The sequence below is a fragment of the Clinocottus analis genome, unplaced genomic scaffold, assembly GCF_023055335.1.
Source record: "Clinocottus analis isolate CAN_PGR_092001 unplaced genomic scaffold, fCliAna1.0.p SCAF_23, whole genome shotgun sequence".
In the NCBI taxonomy this organism is placed as follows: domain Eukaryota; kingdom Metazoa; phylum Chordata; class Actinopteri; order Perciformes; family Cottidae; genus Clinocottus; species Clinocottus analis.
The window spans coordinates 8,092,751-8,115,259 of NW_027175965.1; the positions used below are offsets into that span (position 1 = coordinate 8,092,751).

Below are 22,509 nucleotides of genomic sequence, written 5' to 3' on the forward strand. Positions count from 1 at the left end.
AAAGCTAACATTGGAATTTAAATACAATCATGTGTTTTCTAATTATTGTAATTGTATTTTTATGCAAATAACCATTCAATATGTACATGTGTAATAACATAACATTTTTTGCGTGTTTTGTCCAAATCCTTTTTCTTTTAATGTGCCTTCATTTAACATTTCAGATAAGTAACTACTGCCCTGCAGGGGTTTCTTTGTCACGGCCTGCCCTCGTTGTTCGGATAACACATTTGGTCTTGCTCTGATGGTTTAAGATGTGACTTTCTGAGTGGATTCAACCAAGCACTTAGTTTTGTCCAACTAGACACGGAGGTGAATAGCTCCATGTGTTCCTTTTGTCCACCTGCAGTTCACAGTGTGCGTATTCTTTGGAGGTTGACACATTGTCTACATGTTTCCATGAAGGATTTGTATTTGTGTTCTGTTTGATCCTTTCAGACATTTTTTTAATCTTTTATTTTTTAAATCAAACCACTATACCCTTGCTGTAAGAAGCCAGGTGCTGTGTTGTTTTCAAAAACAGCTTTTTTTTCAATAATTTTCAATATTTCTCATGGCTCTGATGGTTCTCCTGCACAGCCACGATGCCTGACAGTTTCTTCCCATCCGCCCTTCTGCTTAGCCAATTTACTGACACTTGATCCTCTTTATCATCTGCCACCATAGGATGCTCCCAACTGGCTGAAATGCCAGACAACTGTAACTAAGGGGCAGGCATAACTGTGCTAAGCTGTTGGTTATATAAAGAATAAATAAAGTACCCAGAAGAACCTGGAGCCTGCTGGATAAGGCTCTCATTTTTTACTAGTTAGCTGCCCAAGATGTTTCATGGAGGTTGAGTGTCATCCTTTATTTATGAACATAATATTCTAATGTATTCAGGAAGTGACAAGCTAAGGCTGCTAACCACTGATGCTAACGGGCATCGTCTGCCCTTGTTCCCCTAAATTAGAGAGACAGTGTGATAAGTGACATATAAAAACATCATGGGATGTATATTTACAACTTTTTTTGCTGTGATATTTCTTTTTTAATGCTTTGTTCAATGTTTTTTATAAATATACGAATTAAATAGAATTGGGTGTTTTTTTTTTTTTCACTTGGAGACGGTAGATTAGGTGTGACTTAAACGGGGAAGGAAGGAAAGAAAAGGAGGGGAATGGGGGGGACTTTAGTTAATAGAAAACAGACTGTGAAAGATAAGTAATATGTAAATAGGAAATGGATCCAAATTTACCCCTGGGGAAAAAAGCCAGTGTGAGAGACAGAATAATGTGGCAGAGAGCCTCAGGTGCAGCTGGGATGGGAGGAGGCGGGGCAATGAGCGAGAAGCTGAGGGAGAAAAGAGGGAGGGTTCGTGTGTGTGTTTGAGTTTGTGTGTATGGAAAGAGAGAGAGAGAGAGAGACGGAGAGAGGTTGAGTGTGCAAGCTAGAGAGAGTGTGTGGAGAGGGAGGGTGGGAAGTGTAAGCCAGTCACAGCATCTCTCCTTCTCACTGCACCAGGGCTGAGGGACTCTTCGTCCCCTCGCTTCCCTCGCTGCAGATTTAACTCATTTCCATCAACGCAGTCATCTTTTTTTTCTTCTTCTCCTTCTTGCTTTTTACTCGCTGCTTTTGACAGATGCATTGCATTTCATCCCAACTGTATTCCAGGATCTAAGGATTTATTTATTTAAAAAAACACGGGTTGTATGCTTTAACAGAATTAGGGGGACGTTTGCAGAGGACAGTGCTTGAAATTGGGACTCCGACTGGGACTTTTTTTTTTTTTTTCTTCCTCATGCTGCTAGAGTGGATTCCCTTTTTCTCGTGCCGCCAGTGTTTTGTTCAGGGCGACAGAAATACTGAGAGCGGAGTTGTAGGACCCCCATACCTCTACAACTAATCAGAGCGCATACTTCAAAGGACTGAAGCAAGTTAGAAAATCCATGGTTGCATTAATCACTTGAGGAGAAGGTGCCGATGCTTCAGAGTGTCACAACAAAAATACAAGTAACATGTTTATGGGATAAATAGGTGGATTGCTGATTGGTCCCCACACCCCTCTCTGCAAGTGTCTGCCACAGGATTGCTGAAGGAGTCGAAGCGAGAGGAGCACTGAGCTATTCAGCTGGCCTCTCATTGCTCCAGGAGAGTCCTTCCATCTGCCTGCAAGGGAGTCTTGCATTCAGTACTTTCACTGCTTTCCGCTGCTGGACTTTTACATTTGTTTGTCTTTTTTTTTTTCCAACTTGCAGTCCAGAACACTGAGAGGCAAGTTTGCACATTTGGATTAAAACTTCAAATCATTTTAATAGCAAAAATTAACTCATTCAGACATATTGAAGCGATTGGTTTCTACCTCATTCTGCCTAGGGATGCCTCGAAAACACATTCACCCCCCCTACGCCGTGTGTGCCGAGAGAGCTGTGACATTATCTCCTGCGGAGATCCCTGTGTTGTTCTAGCCCGTGTCTGTGTTTTGATTCAGACAATAGCTGGGCATGCATGGGCTCCAGACACCGACCAGAGGACCACCAAAATAAAGGAAGCCCGCCGTTACATTGTAAACACACCATCACCCATGGCACAGTGAAACTTTGGATGTAATTGAAGGCTCTATCAGCATCAGGAGATGAGGCCACAGACTGGCAGGGGTATTCACCTTTGGAATAGATGCAGGCCACAGCAATGCCACCCTGGTTTACTCAAGCAACACAGCTTTTTTCACTCCACTACTGACTGTAACCCACCCACTACTTTCACTAACCATGAGTGATTGGAAGAGGAGAGCTAAACAAGTTGTCCTACCTTCCCGGAGGCTGTATTGATTTTCCTCCAGTCAGTGTTCATTTGATTGAGACCCAGCTATGTGAGAGTCGGGTGAAAAGAGAGCGCGAGTGTGTTTTTGAGCTCTGTTAAACTGAAGAAGGCTGCAGACACCCGGGTCGATGGGGCGGGGGGCAGGCAGTTCTCCAGTTTCAGGCCAGCTGCCTTATGGGTGACACACCACAAACCTGACCCACCTGGACGGCACCCAGAACAATGAACCAGTCTGAACTGACAACGGACCCGCTGCTCACTGCCAACAGCAGTCATGGAGACTTCTTTCCTTACAGGGCTGCCAACCACTCCTGTCCCTTGGGGTGGGGGCTGAACGAAGGACTGGAGGCCTGCGTCCTGGAGACGGCTGTCATTGTTCTCCTGACAGTGCTTATCATTGCGGGAAACCTGACGGTGATCTTCGTGTTCCACTGTGCCCCGCTGCTACACCACTACACCACCAGCTACTTCATCCAGACCATGGCCTATGCCGACCTGCTGGTGGGTCTGAGCTGCCTGGTGCCCACCCTGTCTCTGCTCCACTACCCAGCGGGTGTTCAAGAGCCCATCACATGCCAAGTTTTCAGCTACGTCATCTCTGTTCTGAAGAGCGTTTCAATGGCCTGCTTGGCTTGCATCAGTGTGGATCGTTACCTGGCCATAACTAAACCGCTGTCTTACAACCAGCTTGTGACGCCGTGCAGACTACGAGGCTGCATCACCCTGATTTGGGTCTACTCTAGCCTGGTTTTCTTGCCTTCCTTCTTCGGGTGGGGTAAACCAGGCTACCACGGGGACATTTTTGAGTGGTGCGCACACTCTTGGCCCACATCTGCCCTCTTTACAGGCTTTGTGGTTTGTTTGCTCTATGCGCCTGCTGCACTTGTGGTTTGTTTTACCTATTACCATATCTTTCGCATCTGCCAGCAGCACAACAGGGAGATCAGTGAGCGCCGAGCACGTTTCCCCAGCCAGGAGATGGAGGCTGGCGAGGGGGGTGGCGGTGGGCATCACGGAGGGCACGGACCAGATCGGCGCTATGCGATGGTGCTGTTCCGCATCACCAGTGTTTTCTATATGCTTTGGCTGCCCTACATAATCTACTTTCTGCTGGAGAGCTCCCATGTGCTGGACAGCCCTGCCCTGTCCTTCATCACCACCTGGCTGGCCATTAGCAACAGCTTTTGCAACTGTGTCATCTACAGCCTGTCTAATAGTGTGTTCCGCCTGGGCATGCGTAGGCTCTCGCAGACAATTTGCTCCTTCAGCCACTGCGCAGCCGATGACAGGGACTTTGGGGAGCCTAAACCTCGGAAGAGGGCAAACTCGTGCTCCATCTGACGGGGAGGACTTTTACAGCATGAGGATACTGCAGGAATCTACAAATGGGGAACAAGAATCTTAACAAGCTTAGCAGCTAGTTAACGTTCAGTAACATTGGGAGAGCTCAAACGAAGAGAAAATGGGATCTGTTGTATCAGCCTGTCGGCTAACACCAGTGACATTGCCTTGGTCACAATAAACCATCGTTTATTGCATTACAAGCTTTCAAGGAGATGGGCGTGTGTCTAAACGGAGAGATTTGGGGTATGTGACTTGACTGTGGATCAAATAGACAGAAGTCGCCCGATGGTTTTCTTAGCCTTCACATTTCACTGTATTTCAACCAGGTCTGACGTAGTGAGAAGACTAAAGTGTAAACTCCAAAAGATTCACAAATATCTTTTCAGACATCAAATGTGGCCATGCCTGTTACAGTTTGTCAGTAGTTGTCCCCATACTTTCTGTCGTTAGGAGAGACTGGATAACCTACACCTACTTGTGTTAATAAACCTGTTTAAAGGTTGTAAATGGATCATTTGCTTTTTAGTTGTATAAACACACGGTGACCGTGACGGCAGCCATTATGCTGCCGATACATAACAGATGGCGTGAGGTCTTGACTGTTTTCTAGAGAAAAGTGCACACTCAGTTTCTGCTGAATTATTTTGTGTTGTGTCTGTAAACATGATGTGTGCAGGTAAACAGGAGAACGATGCAAAAAAAAAAGTGTTGGCTCGGTGTTCTGACACATTTATTTTCTATCATCAGGGTGATAATCGCAGACCTGACCCGTGATTCAAATTTTTATAAAGTTGTTTACTGAGAACAGTACATCATGTAAAAATGCATAGTAATCTTTAATAGGAAAACTTTTAGGAAAAGCAAATAATACCACTACATCACAGCAATATTTAAAAACTGTAACATGTAAACATCTTTTAATCAAGTCAAAATCCTCAAAATACAAGGTTTCACTTGACACATGGTCACTAATCTATAATATAGGCTGTCAAATTGTCAACACAATAAACAACTGCACATTGCCTACTCCTGTAGTACGACCTGTATGAGATGACATGCTGCTTTCATGGTTTACCAATTTAAATTTTAGCTGATTAAGGTTGATCACCTATTGATTGGTGCCACTCTACTAAGAAGCAGCATGTGTCCAGAATCCAGACAACGGATGTGTTGTTTTGACACCGAGGCCTTTTATATTGAAAGCAGTGAGTGAGCTGATGCTTGCAGCAGATAACTAGCCAGCATAGTTTTTTTTTTCCCAAGGTCCCTCCCTTGTGTTTATGAAATAGCCCATCAGGGCCAGCATTCCCACCATTGGTGTGGCATTCCTGATATGGCTTTGTTATGAGTATTCTGCTCACAGTTTCATGCATGAGTGCTCATGACAGCCAATTTCTAACCAACAAATACATATTACATTCCCCCTGCACATGTAGGTTCATGTATATTGACAAGTGGACAAACAGCAGGTATAGCTTTTCGTTTAGAAACAGAATTTCGTATCTGAGCTGACTTGGGGGATATCATTTTTAGCTGCACCTCTTGGATGCTACTTTTGATCTACCCACAAACGTCTTTAAAAAATGAGAAAAGTCATAGTATTTGCAGCGTCGACTAGAGGAATACATAGGCTGGTTTGGGGTGCTTTGCATCAGTGACGCAGTTATCTTGAGATCAGATGATATTGGGCTTTATTTCCCAGCAGCGGTGAACAGAGGCTCATGTTAATGTGATCCGATCTGTCTGGAGGTCGCTGTGAGGTTAAAACTTAACTGATCTAAAATTACATGCTTACTTGTGATACAGGTTTAAGGCTAGCTTTTTTTAGTGGAGGTTTGTGCAACTTTTGGCTGGAGAATCCTAATTACTTAAAATTTGCCCCACTTTCTTTCAGCTGTACCAGATCTTTTGTGGATTGAAAAAAAGTCACTGCCCTTAATATATAGTGTGCACTTCTTATAGGAAACCGTATTATTATGTCTGTACCCAAGCAACAGATGGTTGTTTTGGAAAGGGCAGAATATAGGTGTCCTTAATTATTCCATTCAGCACATGAAAAACATAAATAAAAATGCTTCTTTCAAATCTAAAGACTGTTGCCCAATCTGGGGCTTTTGATGTACAAAAGGGAAGATGATGGTGTGTTGTTCAAACAATCTATAAACTGCCATTGATTATGATTATCATACTTGGCTAGTTAACAGTCACTCCAGTCAATTTTACCTTGTAAGTTTCCTTGATCGATGGTTCAGGGCTGATGCATAATTTATTTCAAAACAATACATCTACGTTATAGCCAATGACTTACTGATCCCCCTCTTTGCTCATAGAGTAGTGTCATCTGTGGTTTAGGCTTTGCTTGTAGTGCATGTTTGTTCATGCACAGCAAACCAAGTCCCTCGGTATTGTAAATGCAGTCTATGCTGCTTAATAGGAGCCTGTATAGGTCATTCCTCATTTTAAAGCTGCATTAAGTGATTTTTGACCGCTAGAGGCAGAAAGACTCTTGAGCCTTTAGCGTATTGTTTCTCAGAGACAAGACATTTACTTCTTCACATCCAGCTAAAACAGAGCTTCCTGATCATTCCAGTCAAGAGTCTTTCTTGCCATTCTGATGAATGTAAGTTCAATATTGTTTTTAAGCCCTGGTTTGGTAAACCAACGCCACTAAAAGAAAGCGTACGTCTCTCTTGGGTTATCTACATACTCGACTATCTTTACCAGCCATTCATTTACTTGCAGTGATGCATGAGGTGGCGAGCCTACAGTCAACTTGAAATACACATGCGCTGACAGTGACTGTCCATGGTTTATAGTCTATGTGCCGGTATTTGTTTTTGTTTTGTTGTTTCAGACAACTAGGATAACCAAATGTGTAAGGTAAAAGCATCTATGTAAAGCTACAGTATAGGGTGTTGATTCTCAGCGCGGTCATCAGCATTCATCGCCCTTTCACACATTCAGGATATGTTTGAGTCAGTGTTTGTATTAAAAATATTGCTTTATGCAGCTTTAACACATTGCAGATGGTTTTGTATACATGCCTAAAGATGTATTTTGTAAAAAAAAAGTTAAAAAAAGAAAGAGAAATTACTATAACATCAACATGCTGCACTTTAGAAAAATTAAAAAGGGTACATTTTACAATAACATACATTGTGACAGTGTACACATCAAAGCCACTGTGTCGTTGGATTTCATTTTCCATGACTTTAATCTTCCAGATGGGTTTCCACTTGAACCAAGAATAGGTCATTTTTCGCAGTCAATCGGATTTTTGCCTTTTTAAGCAGGTACATGTGCTACTATCTGGCGCCTACATCATATCTGTAAGATATCAGGACACTGCAGATGTCCAAGTCTTGTGAATTCCCTTCTGTAGCCATATAAAGGATGGCAGTAGGAAACCACAGCATAGCCGTGTCAAATACTAGACTTATGATGATTTTTTTATTTTGATAGCTTGTGTTTTTGGTGCTCCTTTGGCGCATAGTGCAGTGGGGTTGTAGAGGAAATGTAGGGTCCGAATTAGTGCTGTATTATCTTCATTATGTGGCGACGGACCACAATACAGCAACATATAACAGGAGAAAGAAAGCAAAGCTCTGTAATAGCCTAAAATAAAATAGCTCAATTGTTACCATATAATGTAAAAGTTGGAATATACCATTCAATCAAAGAAAATAGTATTTGGTCAGAAGTTGCGCAAATATTAATTTCTGAGGTGGATGTTTTGTAGCGGGTACTGTGAAATGCGTGTCTTGGTTCAAGGTTTAAAAAAATCAAAAGAGCCACTGAATGAATATTTAAAAAATAAATAGTTTTATGTGTCTGTATTACGCTGACCAAACTGAAGTGGTAGAAAATAAAAACTGTTAACTTGTTCAAACAAGTCATCTTTCAAGTGCATTGATCGAGGCTTTTAGTAAAAGGAGTTTTATTAATTGAAGGATATGTATTTATTTATAAAAAAATATGTTAAAACCTTTACACAATATACTGTATATGAGTATACTGTATGTAAAGTGTGTGTATCTGTTTTTACCTGCTGTACAGCCAAAAAATCTGACAAATTCTGACAAAGGTATGGCACACCCATTTGTGTTAAATGAACTAGGCTGCTGGTGTTTTAAATAGGAGGCAGTGTGTGTTAAATTACATAGTATATATTTTTTTATTTTTAAATTGTGTCAAAGACTATGGTTTTGTCGTTGCTGCCTACCCAATAAAGGTGAAAATAGTAGACATTCACATCTGTGTAGTTGCTTTTGTGAGATGTCTGTGTTTCTGTAGCAACAACCGCCAGCTGCTATTCATAGTAGGACTCTCCAGAATCATCTTCATGTTTCCTCCACTTTGCACCTATCTTAAGAATTAATGAGGATAATGAAAATGTGGGCTTGTTACTGTGTGTGATGCCAGTTTGAATCCTAAGACCTGATGAGAGGAGTGCCGTTAGTTAACGCCTGCTTCATCAAACATTATTGAGGTACACTTGTAGCATCAGTTACTTTTGAGGTGTAATGGATGTGTAATAATCACAAAAGTAAGAATACACGATGTAGATCTAGGTCTAGTGAGCAGATCAAATGTTTAAACCCCACCTTGGGGAGCAAGAAGTAACTTCACAGCCATGTTATCAGAGAATGAAGCCCAAACAGGGAGACTCCATTGCCATTTGGTCTCATATATCTGCCTAAAGTTCTGCCCCTGACTCAGTCATGAGCAAAGCAAAGCTGTATTTAATTTTCCTCTGAGCCAGCAGATGGTTAATCTGGTGGTATCAGCTTGGTAACAACTTTGAAGCAGGGAAGCCCTTCCCTTTCTTTTTTTTTTGCCATAGGGAGTTAATGCACACCATCATTTCCTCTCTCTGTGTGAATCGTATTCACATTAGAGTGCCTGATCCCTTGTACTTGGTCTGAAATTGGCCTTTGAAATTCATACACTCAACCTTTCAGACTGCAGACCAGCTTTGAAACAGCCATAACCCCACACCGTCTCCACAGAGTAGCTTAGTGGAGAGACGGGCAACAGGAGATGGAAGAGGGTATTGGAAGAAGATTGAATGTAAGAACAGCAGATCATGGAGATGATTTGGTTTGAGGGAGAAAAGAAGGCAAGATAGAGGAAGTGATTTAGTAGACTGCCTGAATGAGAAGAGGAAGGTGAGCAGGAGAAGGTGGAAAGAGGAGGGGTGTTTAGTATGAAATATGCTCATTGCATTAAATAAAGGTGGTTTAATGGCCCAAAGTTTGATTACTTTATTATAACATATTGAGTCCTTTTATTTTGTGTTCTTGTTCAATTTTCATTCAAGGGTCCATGTTTAAGAGTAGGCAGTTTTCTAATGCTTTCCCATTTATTTTGCAATGTTTGAGATCTAGTTTTCGAACAAAGAAAATCAAGATCTAGACCAGAAAGCATCCACACTTACTATTCAGCCAAACCAAGAACGGCTTCCCAGTCCAAGCCTGCTCAGTATTCACAGCCGGCACCAAATCAGGAATTCCCTTTTATTTCCACAAATGGCGGCACTCGGCTCACTTCCTCTTTTCCTTTCCGTCCTGCCACTTTCCTCCTCCTCTTTCCGTCCTGATTGAGAAAGGACCACCTGACCATCTTTTGAGGTGGGGAAGTCATAATTGGGTGAGTGGGGGCTGGGGGGTGGGGGGGGAAGCCAGTTCCTGCCCCTGTGTGCTAATTGTGGAGGCTTGCGGCGCCCACCAAAAGCCTTTGATGGCATAAGGAGGACACGCATGCATCCACACACCAACACTCCCTCATACATCTTGCATGGCCTCAGTCAGCCTTTGAAAATGTGATATCAGACAGGTGTTGATCGGGGCAAAGCCGATGGCGTGCTCCTACTGAATGTAATGTTAGCATTTATTCAGCTAATTCTGAAGCTAAGACTCTAGTGGCTGTATGGAATTTCCTGGAAATCTATTCAATAGTTGTTGAGATAGTGGTGGGTCGACCAACTCGGACCATTCGTACAGCCTCCAGCGTGGCTAAAATGTCAAGAAGCGTGCTCTACTTCAGTAACAACACATGCTCACACTTTTCACCTTTCTCCTACTGGCTATGTGGGGTTAAAGTATGGATCAAAAACACAATCACAGGTAGTTGCTGTGGGAAGGAAAGTTTTATTTTCTCATCTTTACCCAGTTTTCTGGTTTAAGCCTGGTAGGGCTTCTCTGTGATTTCTGCATGAACCTCTGGAGTATCCCATGGTTCAGTGTTTGATGAAGTCTCTGCTCTAGTTTTAATGTGCCAAAAGTTATCAGTTTTACCAACTAAATAAAATATATACATATATACTTTTGTACAGTGCTTTTCATCGGAATTTTGTATTCCAATTGCACATTTTCATGAGGTAAAGTATTGCTTGAAATGGCCTTCATTATGACATTTCACACACTTGCTTTACTATTTCACAATCACCAACATAAATCAAAATATAAGTGCATCAGATTCAGTCTGTCGCATTTTTATGAGTGTGTATCAGCTATAAAACATACTAAATGTAGTGATTGGCCTAGAAGCACACAGTGATGCTGCAAAACAATTCCCTTCAGTTTAATGAGAATACTGTGAGAGCCTCTCAGCACATACATGACATTTGAACTACATGCTATCTTTTATTTTCTAAATGTCACTATTTTTCTAATAGCTATTGTTGCCAGGTGGTCACATTGTACACCGAGTGACAAAAAGGTGCGAGGTTAAATCCCCATAGTGGACCTGAGTCCTGTCAAAAGGCCCCAGAACAATAAAAGGAACAATTACCTGTCCACTCATTGCAGGGTGCACTGGATAGGAACATTGGACAATGCCTTGAATCTGGAATCACAGAGGTCCTCATCAGCTGCTTTTCAGAGTTCAGCACTTTCATTTCACCTTTTGGACCTGTTGAATGTCATAGGTAGGCTTTTTATCCATCAGCCACCGCTTGAAGTTCCACTCTAAGTGCTTTGAGTCTCTTGAATGAGCTCATTGGGTTCAGTGATTCTGCAATTCTTGGCTTATTTATTTTTAATTGAACTACTATATAGTGACGCTAAGGAAAAACATGTTGAGATATATCAAAATGGATTTGATGTAGGTTATTTCCATCATCTCTTTGGCTGAGAAATACAATATATACTTTATTACTTCCATTTGAATGTGGTCAAATGCTGAAATAATAATAATTGCCTTTAATTAGCAACCAAAACCTGCACAACTGTGATGACAATGATGGTGAAGTTGTGTTAATTTAGCAGTATGCCTCACTGACTAAACTAAACGTAGTCAAAACTAAAATAAATGGATTTCCAGCACTGTAAAATGCTCACAGTTACTTTACTGCTCCATACAGTTCCATAGACTGATATTTAGGCAAGAAAAAAACAACAAATATATATCTTGAGCAGTGTTGCTGTTGCTTTAGAGCACATTTGCATTGACAAAAAAATTGATCCAAGTGCACAAAAAGACTCTGCATGTGATCTGTAAGTGGACGTTCAATGACGTGCTAACTTGCTAGAGTATGAATTAATTGCACCCTGAGCAGCGCTCAATATTGGACCAATTTCAGAAAATGTTAGCCCTATTAGTCAGGCACAAAAATATAGAAGGTTGAAAAATACTTATTACCCTTTAAGAATGAATACAATTGGAAAGTTATGACATTTTAGACAGTTCTAAAGCTAATATCATGAGACTAATATCAAATCTGGGTGAACATTGAAGGTAGCCAGGTTGCTACGATGTTTAATCTGTTTGGATTATTAAGGTGGTTTGTGTGAGGTTCTTGTCCAAAGTCAGTGTATTACCCGCCGTGAACCGGGTCCTGCAGGAGTCTGCACATCCCCAGTTTGGAGAAGCAGATAACGGTATCAGCACAAGGGTAAAGTCATATATCTCTGTGGAGGGGGTCAGCTGCAGAATGTATTTAGCCGCCTAAAAGAAAGGCCCACCTTTCAAAAAAAAATCTATATCGGTTTTAGTGTGATTTATTTACAATATTATCAGACAGGGAACAGAAAGTGAAACTTTGGCTTATCAGTACTGTTGTTGCCAAGAGTCTGGTAGAGAGCATCGATACGCAGAGACAAAATACATATGGATTGAGATTTATTTTTTAACGTGAATTAAATTAAAGGACAGGATATAAATATTGATAGATTTGCTGAACTGATCAGCTGCACTGTAAAATCTGATTAGTTAACTTTACTTGAAAAGAGCTCGCAAACCGAAAAAAATCAAGTAAAGGAACTTGTTACAGGCGAGTAAAGTTGATTATGTATTGAATGTTGTACTAACATGTTTATTTAGTGTAGTATACTTACACACTTACAGTGTCTTGAGCGTGCAATAACTGAATGTTGGCTTCTGCACACGCTCAGACGCTACGTGTTACTTAAGTGTATCAAGTTAGCTTTACTCAACATAATTAGTAAATTGGTTATTTTTGACCTGCAAGTAACTGTTACTTGGTAAAAACTAGTAAAAAGTGATATGTTTGATAGCGGAGTAAAGGTAACTCCTTTATTGTGAGTCTGGACCACGGTTACATTTTATAGTGTAGTTATTGATTCACTTGAACCTCTGTAATGATCATTCAGCCTGTGCTTGTTAAGCTGCCAGCAGTGATCTACAGCACCACGTCTCTCCTCCGTCTTTCCAATCTCTTGCATGCCTCATAGTCATAAGTACTTCATATTTTAACGCTGGTAAATGTACAGAATGAGGTCATTATCACCATTGTTTACTTCAAATCATTACAGTCCAATTTAGTTTTTTTGCTTGGCGAGAGACTTTTGAAAGAAACGTCTGTCGATGAAAAAAAAAAAAGTGCAACAGGGTTTTTTTTAAATCAACATTCAAAATCACATTGACAAGAGAAATGTAGTCCTTGAAAAGCTGTTATTGCTCATCAGTGTCAACCAATGCTAGTCTGAAAACCAAATTAATGGGATTCACTTTGTGTCACTGTATGTATTGTGATCAACTAGATAGTTATCTTACAATTAACTCATGGTATTCAACATCTGTTGCATTGTTTAAGTAGTGATTAATACAATCAGTGTTTAGAAAAGTGATGGCAAAAAAAAAGAATAAATTCTGGTCTTTTTAAGTCCGTTTCAGACGGTGATCCTCTCTTCTTTTTCTTGGTCAACATTATCAAACAGCTGAGCTGGCCATGGAACTGCAGATATTCTTTCTACTGATGAAAAAGGATTTTATTGTGAAGGATTGACGCTCATTAAAGTATTGACTTTGGGACCGCTTCAATCCACTTGCCTTACTCATGTTCGTATTCATCCTTTCAAACTTGATTTTGTATAATTCACACCAATAGTCTTGCTCTAGCTTTTCATACATAAAGGACAACCTTGACGAACACTGGAGGACAAACTTGTTTTTTATTGTTAACCTCCCTGCAGACCTCAGATACTGACGCTCTGCCAGCAGACGTACAGCCAGCTTCTCTAATGCTCTCTCAGGGCATTTTAGCTGGATTAAATACCATAAGAGAGTAAAATTAACCCCTTGGCTCCTTAGCATATTTGTCCCTCCTTCCTCCACCCCCTCTTTCGCTCTTCCTTCCCCTCTCTATCCTGAAGCAGTGTGTCTCATAGTAGCACACCAGGCCTGTCTGTGTTGGCCAGTTATTTAGTAGTGATGGTCCAGCAGCTCGCCTCAGGGCCGCCGCTGATACGGGTACAGTAGCTCTTCCTCTGTGGCATTTAGCCTCGCTACAGCTGCTCGGGTAGGAGGATGGTAGTGACTGACTGAACATATATATAATTGAAATACAGCCCTGTTTGCTGTTTGCTGGCCTGTGTGACCCGTGTCTCATTTGAGACTCCGTCAGTCAGTCAGTTTGTTTAATGAAAGCCAGAAAAAAAAAGTGGAAATTACATCATCCTACATAATAGTTTGTCAGGATGTTGTGCCCAAGCCAGTATTAAAACAGTACAACAGTGTTTTTATCAGGAAATAATCCCGACAAAACTCGTCGTCACATTGGCGACAAGTGACAAACGAGGGAAAAAAGTGAATAAAAGAGCATTTTATCTTTGTAGAGGACTTTGTATAGTATGCATCCAACAAATAGCACGTCTTTAAAACACATGATTACCTGCTTCCCTTTACTCGTAGGAATCAGGTTAATGTTTGAGTTTTGAGGTTTTTCAGCCACAATATTTCTAGAATGATCTTCATCAAGGCCGTGTTTATTACACTGTGCACAGAGAATATCAGGATGTGCATTGTTTGTTCAACAATCGGTTGGTGCAACATGAACGGAAATGCATTCTCAACAATTAATACTTGATTTCTGGTGTGAGCTGCACTCTCCCTGTCAACCTCTGCACATGTATTGGTGGATGAGCCTGCCAGCCATCCAGCACTGTACCTCCGGTTACAGTCGAGTGTCTCCGTTGTTCGCTCCGGTTTCTTCCCGACTGAACATCAGGACTTAAGAGCCACTGTGTCGCTATGGAAACCCCTAGCTGAGTCTGAAGAAGCGGCGAGGTTTCAGTGAGTTCATTTTAAGTTTATAAATAGAGTGCAATTAAAATGGATGCTAATATTGGCTTCAAAATAGCGAGCTCTTCATTATTTATTTATGTGCACTTTTATTTGGAAAGTCTAGTGTGCGCGCGTGTGTGTGTGTGTGTGTGTGTGTGTGTGTGTGTGTGTGTGTGTGTGTGTGTGTGTGCGCGTGCGTGCGTGCGTGTGTGTGCGCGCTCCTGACCAAATTGTTTTTGCACTAGAGCACAATTTTAGTCGTACCAGCACCACTGAATTAACATCTAGCGCAATTAGAGATGCAACAATTCAAACGGCTGGCAATCAAAACCGAGCGGTTTGTCTCATATTTCCTTCCCCTTATCAATCATAAACATAATTTCCCCATAATTAAGAGTAAGTGTGTTCATTAGACTCTCTCTGTCTTTCTCCCTTGGATGAATGAATGCTGTGCACGCACATAAAACTACCCAAGGATCATAATTGTTTTGGGATCGCTTGTGTTACAGCCCTGTTGTCCACCTTAAGTTGCACCTGCAAGATCAATCAATACCAAGCATGCAATGCATGCAAGCAGTGCATCAATGTTAGTTTGGACGACACACACACAGTCTGTATCGTAGCCCGCAGCCTGTTTCTTACACACGAGTAACATGTGGAATGAAAACATAACACATCTCGACATGCAGGAATTCCCATAACTTTTGTACATCTCCATACACGAGTCTCCTCTGGTGGACCGACCAGGTGAGTGTCTGACTCTCCTCTCAGTGCAGCGCTGTCATCCTGTGGGATCTTCTGTCCCCACATCGCCGACACTCAACACATATCCTCCAGTAAAACAACGCAACACACAGAAAATGTCAGATATCTGGGGGGATGCACTTTATCCACTGACCTCTCACTGTGCGTGTGTGTGTGCGTGTGTGTGTGTGTGTGTGTGTGCGAGAAACTCATCCAGCTCCAAATTGTTCCCGACCAAATGCAGACTGGAACAATACCAATCACACTTTTCATTTGTCTACATTTTTTGTTTGTTAGTACTGATATACATCCTCACAGTGCTGTCAGGAACACCACGCTACTTCTGCAGTGAATAAATTGTAAAACGACATTCAAATTGAGCACAAGAAAGAGGGACATCTATTCTATAAAAGTCAATGGAAAAGGTTCAGAGAGGGACACAGACTCAAAACAATTGTGAAAAATAACCATCATGATGTCCCAGAACCATAAAAAGATATTAATCATCCTATCAGCACTAACTAACGTGCATGTTTTGTGCAGGGTGATGAAATATGCTTATTTAAAGCGCTAACCCTAAAGTAAGACGCTGAGCGTTGAGCTCTGGTCGACCAGTGACGGCGCCCTTTCATCAAGCTGCGTTATTGAGAAAATGTTTGGCATTTCGCGACGATAAATTACTTCATTCAGTTGTCAATAATGGGGATTAATTTTCTGTTAATCGACTAAGCATTTTTGCACAATTATTAAATAAATGTAAGTAAATAAAGATGTTTACCAGAACATCTAATCCAGCTGTTTTACCCTTCAGCTCTCTGGTGTTGAATGTTTGTTTTTTTTAAACCTGCTTGCTCGTCACTAAATTTCACTGCAAGCAAAATGAGAAGTTTTAGCTTTTTTTTTTTTTTTGCTTTCTGTCTGAACACTGAACCTGCACCTCCCAGCTCGGCTTATTGAAATGCAGAACCAGCCGGACCATTAAAATGCCACGGCAGCGATACAGAGACAGATGAATTTGCAATCTGCCAGGCGGGGCAGCTGTTGCCCCCCCAACCCACCCACCCATCCACACACCCTCAACCCTCCAGGGAAGCCTCTAGAAACTTCCTCGCCAGCAACCAAGGACAAAGGTCTCAGGGGGAGCTGGTTTTTAATTACTGGGCTGCCGTCTCTGAATATCACACCACTCCATGATTTCACTGTGTCCCACTGAAGTAAAGAGCAAGGAGGAGTGTTTGTGGCAGCCAGGTGTGTCAGCAGAGAGGCATGTCCATTTCACATCCTGAATGTGTCATGGCCGAAGGCCAGACTTTGAATTCATGAATTGTGTTTGTTTTACGGGACAAGCTTTTAGATTTAGCACCTTTCTTTGAAAGCCGACCGAGACATTTTTCAGGATATCGATGTACAACCTCTTCGGTAATCTGGCATTTAGCGAGTTTTTAAAAGATGATTGTTACCTTTCCAATACCAGGTCATGCTCCTTGAGCCTCAGAGTTACAAACTCTTGAATCTGATGTTTTTAATAGTTGTCACACAAAACAGAGGTCATGGCTTCCACTATGTTTAAAATTGTGTCGCAAGTAAGCTGGCGTTTGTATCGCATTCAGCCCAGTTTGTTTTCTCAAATCATAATCTTTTTATGAAACCAGAAGGTGCCTCAGTGGAAGTTAATGGTAGACCTTTGAATAGCGTTGGAAAGCATTGTATTTACCTCCTCGCGCCCATCTTCATACAATTCTACCGATGAAAAAAAATAAAGGAATCCGGGAAACTCGTTGATGGCACCGCATTGCACAGACTGCAAATTTCTCTTCCATCATGTTTTTTTATACACCACTCACCTTTCTTTCCCTCTTACATTGTTCTGTCTCTGTTTTTTAGGGGGTTTATGTAAGGTTTTTGTGATCCAAACACAGCCTGTTTGTCACTTTCAGCACTGCCCTTCCGTTGAAGAAGCTGCCATCCATCCAAAAGATGAAGAGGGTGGCTAATATTCTGGCTGTCAGTCATTCTGCTCCCACTTGCTTTCCTCTATCTCCTCTGAATCCTGTGTCTGCCCTTTTTAAGCCATTTATCCATCCTTTCATACCTGTATGTTCTTTACTATAATCTGTCTTCCATTTTGAATGTGTCTGATGAGCCTTTTGTAACGAGTGAGCTCGCTTTACACTGAAGCAGACGTTTCTCCTCACCAGTTTGGAGACTGGTTTGTGTGCTGTCTTGCCTTGAGGAGCTCCAGGGTGCAGCTCTGCAACAGACATGGTCTTTGACATACCATGCTGCTGGTTTATCTCACAGCCTCTGTTGTCTAGCGCGGCCCATCATGCACCACTCCCCCACTCATGTCGAAGCCAGGCTCAGATGGCGCAGCACTTGCTTTTGTTTTCTCGATCCCATCTGAGAGAATGGTGCATTGGACGTATTCAATTGATCCACCTCTCTGCCAGGGTGAGAAATGATTTAGCCTGAGAATAGGGATCAATAATTAGGTCTGACAGTTTATGGAGATGAGTAACACATAAACAGTAGTGTAACAATTTGCCTCATCAGCTTCAGGAGTGTGTTTTACTATAAAACCTGCCGCATAAGCCCCAAGGGAGCTGCTAACCCACCTACCTGAGACAATTAAATTACTAGTTTTAGTGTTAAAAGATGTGTTTTCCTCCCGGAAAATAGAACAATTCTGGAAAGAAACACTGAAGTTAAATGGGATAAAAATCTAAAATGAGGAATGTTGACACAAAACATTGTCGCTGAGTGGCTGTAGTCCAGAAACCTGTTCTGGTTTAACACTGGTGTGACCCTCTCTTCCCTCCTCCTCCTGCAGCTCTCACGCTTCAAGTATCAGCAGGGCGCTGCAGGCGCTCGTTGTTGGAGTTAGTGGTATTTATTTTTGATTGTCAAAAGACATAAATATAGTTTCAATTCATGTTGACACAGTAAACAATGCTGGAACGCCATTTCGGTGGTGCAGTTGTTTGCAAGTTCTAACCCTCCTTATTCCTACACCTAACATTACCTTTCCATTGTTTTATTCTTTCACGTATGTTGGAACATTCTCAACGTCCATCTTTCGGTGGTCAGAGAAAGTGTCTTACCCTTCAGTATAGTGTAACTATGTTCTTGTGTAGTGTCAAACCACTGAGAAGAAAGTGAGATGAGGTTGTGTTGCATTCATTCCTGGTGCCTCTGTTGCATCACTCGGGTTGACATGTTAGCATATTTGTGACTGTTGTATAGTAAAGATGATAAAGGTGTTCACTACCATGGCATAAACAGAGTGGAAAAATCTCACTCTACATATACAGTATCGTCATATCGGACCAAATAATAGTCGTCTGTTGTGTGAATAATCACACCATTATATTAATTAGTGACAAAACACACACACCTCTCCAGCTATGGACTGTGTTATCTTATCCAGGCGTGGATGTTTGCCTTCAAATGGCAGTTGCTGGACTTGTTAAGTATAACATTTAGGTTTTGTCTCTAGCTTTGCTCCCTTTGTAATTATTCTGTAAACACAGTTTGACTTTGTACCCGGCAATCTGTCTTCATGTTTGCCTCCAGCGGTTTAACGCCAGCAGCGGCCTCTCTGATTGGCCGGGCTGTCACTTCAGGACTTAGTGGGCTCTGAGTGTTCAGCTGTCTGAACCCAACGTATTTCGCTGCCACCTCATCGGTTTAGCAAAGCATGGCTGCCTCTCTGTCGAGGGGGGGCTCACCAGCCAGCACCCTTGGGCCCCTTCCACACCCGGGAATTACATAACACTGTCAGAAGAGAAGGGTAACTTAAGAGCTCACTGCTCTCTCTCTCTCTCTAAAAGAGGAGAAAGATGGAGCTGCTTCTAAGATTCCACATTTGCATTTTTACATTTTTGAGCATTTAACTAGCACTTTTATTCAGAGTGAAATAAAGAAATAATGTGAAAGCAGGTAGGTGGCTCATTATCCTTCTCAAAGACATTTTGACAGGGTTCAGTGCTGATGATGGACAGACTGACTCATGCTTTTAAAGCAAAACGCTGCCGTGTGGTGAAGCACACATAAGCGTTGCCATTATTTAACTGACGTTCACCTTGGCTGCGTGCTTCAAATGTCTCATGTTTAAAAAATTACCAGTGTGGGTTGCGAAGTCTCAGATCAGCCTTGATAACTTTTACCCTATTTAGAGACGCACTTGCTGAGTCCTGATACTGCATCACAGAATACCGAAGGAGTGAATTTTTAAGCACGATATTCTTTCAGTTGTCTCCCTGAGACTCTGAGCAGGACGGCAGGACTCGACTTAGCCGATGTCAGCTGGTTTCACATTAATGACCAGCGGCCCTGAAGGTACCCTGGTTTCATCTTTCCTTCTTTTAGCGACAGGGGGGAAGCAGACAGAGCCTAATAACCACAAAGGTAAACACTAAGTGGACAGAGGACTTAACCTGTCGGCGGTCGGAGCGCACTTGACATGGAAGAACTCCAGCGTCATTTCCGCTGTACCAGCTTCTGAGTTAATTGTTTTTTTCTTAATCATAAAATGACAGGTGCTTGCTTGTTTTGCCTTCAAGCTTAATACAATATAAAGCACAGTTCCCAAGGCAGTGATTACCATTTAAAATGTCCCACATTAAGCATCTGCCCTTTTATTGCTTTCTTCTACTGGTTTTGCAGCAGAACCATTTTAGTTCCAGCCACTGAAGCTTGTTTTTTTTTCTCATATTGTGACAATAAAGAAGTATATTTTAACACAAATATTTGCTGATCTGCAACCCACACTGTTTAATTCATAACCAGCATTAAATTCAGCTTCATTGTAAAGAAATGTATATATCTTGTCATTATTATTAGTTTTAGAAACAGAAAAAGCAGCAAATCCTCAAATTGAAGAAGCTTGAACCATCAATTATAAGATATTCCTTCTTGATAGAGGACTTAAACAATAACTCAATTATCAAAATTGTTAATTTAATTGTTTCAGCACTGCTCCCGTTGCTGCTCGCCCTCTTTTTCAAGAAATACGAAACTGCATTTGTATTTGTTTATGCTACACGGATCAAATAAATGTCAACTTTCAGAGATCTGCAGAGGTTTGCACTTAAAGGAAACGACACACTGCACCGTCCAATAAACCACTCAAAACAGGGCCTCAAGGCATTCGAAGTTCAGTATCGTTCTATAGTATAATCTAATGTACCCTTCAATAATCTTTTTTGTATTTTCTTGATTTATACTAATCAAAACATGCTCTCTTAATCATATATTTAAAGCACAGCAGAAACTGATTTATGAGTAGATCTGGTTTGACCAAAGGAGGGCTTTCCCTCTCCGGCTGCAGTGCTTCTCCAGCTCTCTTGATTCTGTAAACCTGTGGCGGCTTGTTGGCTAAATGAATTGCTGTTGAATGTAGAGGGATGTGAAGGTGAAGTGCAATTTTAGACAAATCAGCAATTCTTATTTTAAACTGTGTGTGTTAAGTAGGTCACCTGGTGGTGAGGTCTGAGTAATGGACTGTCTGCCCAACAAGCCCCCAGGCCACAATTAGAGGAAGGGTTAGGGGGGGGTTACATATCTCTCTCTCTCTCTCTTTATCTCTCTCTTTCTTTTTCTCTTTCTGTCTCTGTGTTATCTGTCTTGATCTGTCTCTTTTCCCTCCTTGCTCTTTGCTTCTCCTTCTCTTCGTATTTCCATCTCCTTTTTGTCTTGTTTTCCGCCTTCAGTCAGTTAGTTTAAAAGCCACCAGGGGATAAATCTGACAGGTGCACACAATACTGCAGAATAAAGACATCGACAAACACACACACACTCACAGTTTGTTGGATTCAGACTGATGGTGGACAGTGTTTATGGAATCCTCCCCCCTTTTTACCTCCATATTTACTGTCATCTACAAAATGCTGAGAGTCTGTGCTGATGTGTAACATTCCTGCAGGTTATTTGTGTCCAGGTAAAGGGGGATTGCATGCATATTGGTCAGCAAAAGTTGATTGTGTGTGTTTGCATGAACTTTAATGCATTGACACGCATGCTTTTCATGCATTGGTCTATATTTCGTGCATGCTTGCTGACTAAAGTGCATTCACACAACTATTTGTATATAGCTCCGATTTACACTCTATAGGATTTCCTTCTCACTCCAGGGGAGCAGCTTCCTGAAAATTTGCATGCACTGGTTTTGCCAATCAGGATGGATCCAACAATCATCCTGTTACCACCGGTTGTGTAAATCATCCCACCGCAAACCGCCATCCACTTTTTCCAGCAACATGGAAACTAAGAGGATTACCTGCAGTCAAGAAAAAAAGCCTTGTGTTCTCCTCAGATATGACGCTGCCTCTCTTAACATGGTCTTATCGCAGCCACAGTTCCTCTGTCCTTTTCTTACCCCTGTCTGGAAATGGAACAAACGCATCGCTAACAGCCTCCTTGATCCCCCCACTTGTGGCAGTGGTGGAAAGATATTCGGGCTGAAGCTCCTTTTTGATGGTGTTGATACTTGTGATGATCTTGATCTCGCTGCTTCTCGCTGTTGCCGCACTCAACGACGACGTCCTGCTCTCTCCCGTGCTTCAGAGGACGATGACCTCGTGGTGCCTCATGGTGTTGGACACTCTGTCCAAGCCGTGGCAGGAAGGGTAAACATCTGTATTGGACCCATTACGCCTGTTAGAGTATGAGCGCAGACGACGGGGGTCCCATGACCTGGTCTCTATGAAGCTTGTTAAATTGCTGGCATTATGATGCAAGTTCAGGGTTTGACAGCTGGTACTGTGAGGAATCAGTGGCTCGGCCCCTATTAGCCAAACTACTATGCAAATGTTGAAGGCAGGAGTGAGTGGGCAGACCGATAAAGTATCAGAGGCGCTGCACCTGTGCTCATGGAGCTAAGGTTATAGGGTTTATTCTGTTTGTTTTGTGTGGGTACGAGCTGCGTACTGCAGGGATGTTGAACTGGGGCACTGTGACGAGAGCTGATGCTGCTGATGAGGCTGCAGTTCCTCCTGAACACCTCAGCCTCCCTGCAGAGATCAAAGAGCCGCGTGCTGCAGCATTCGCATACTGTTGTTTACGCTCCACATCCAAACACAACATATAACTCTTCTT

The 22,509-nt window shown here is 42.0% G+C and overlaps 2 protein-coding genes across 3 annotated transcripts in view; both read left to right on the forward strand.

Moving 5' to 3' along the window:
* rabgap1l (RAB GTPase activating protein 1-like) overlaps positions 1-22,509 on the forward strand; it is a 91,599-nt gene that overhangs the window by 30,603 nt on the left and 38,487 nt on the right. The gene's annotated exons all lie outside the window — the stretch shown is intronic.
* Positions 1,507-8,374, forward strand: gpr52 (G protein-coupled receptor 52). Its single transcript, XM_068590077.1, has one exon. It carries the CDS (start codon positions 3,025-3,027, stop codon positions 4,141-4,143), a length of 1,119 nt encoding a protein of 372 aa, XP_068446178.1. The 5' UTR covers positions 1,507-3,024; the 3' UTR covers positions 4,144-8,374.

Coding starts and splice junctions, on each gene's coding strand:
- gpr52 (XM_068590077.1), top strand. CDS start 3,025: ATGAACCAGTCTGAACTGACAACGGACCCGCTGCTCACTGCCAACAGC.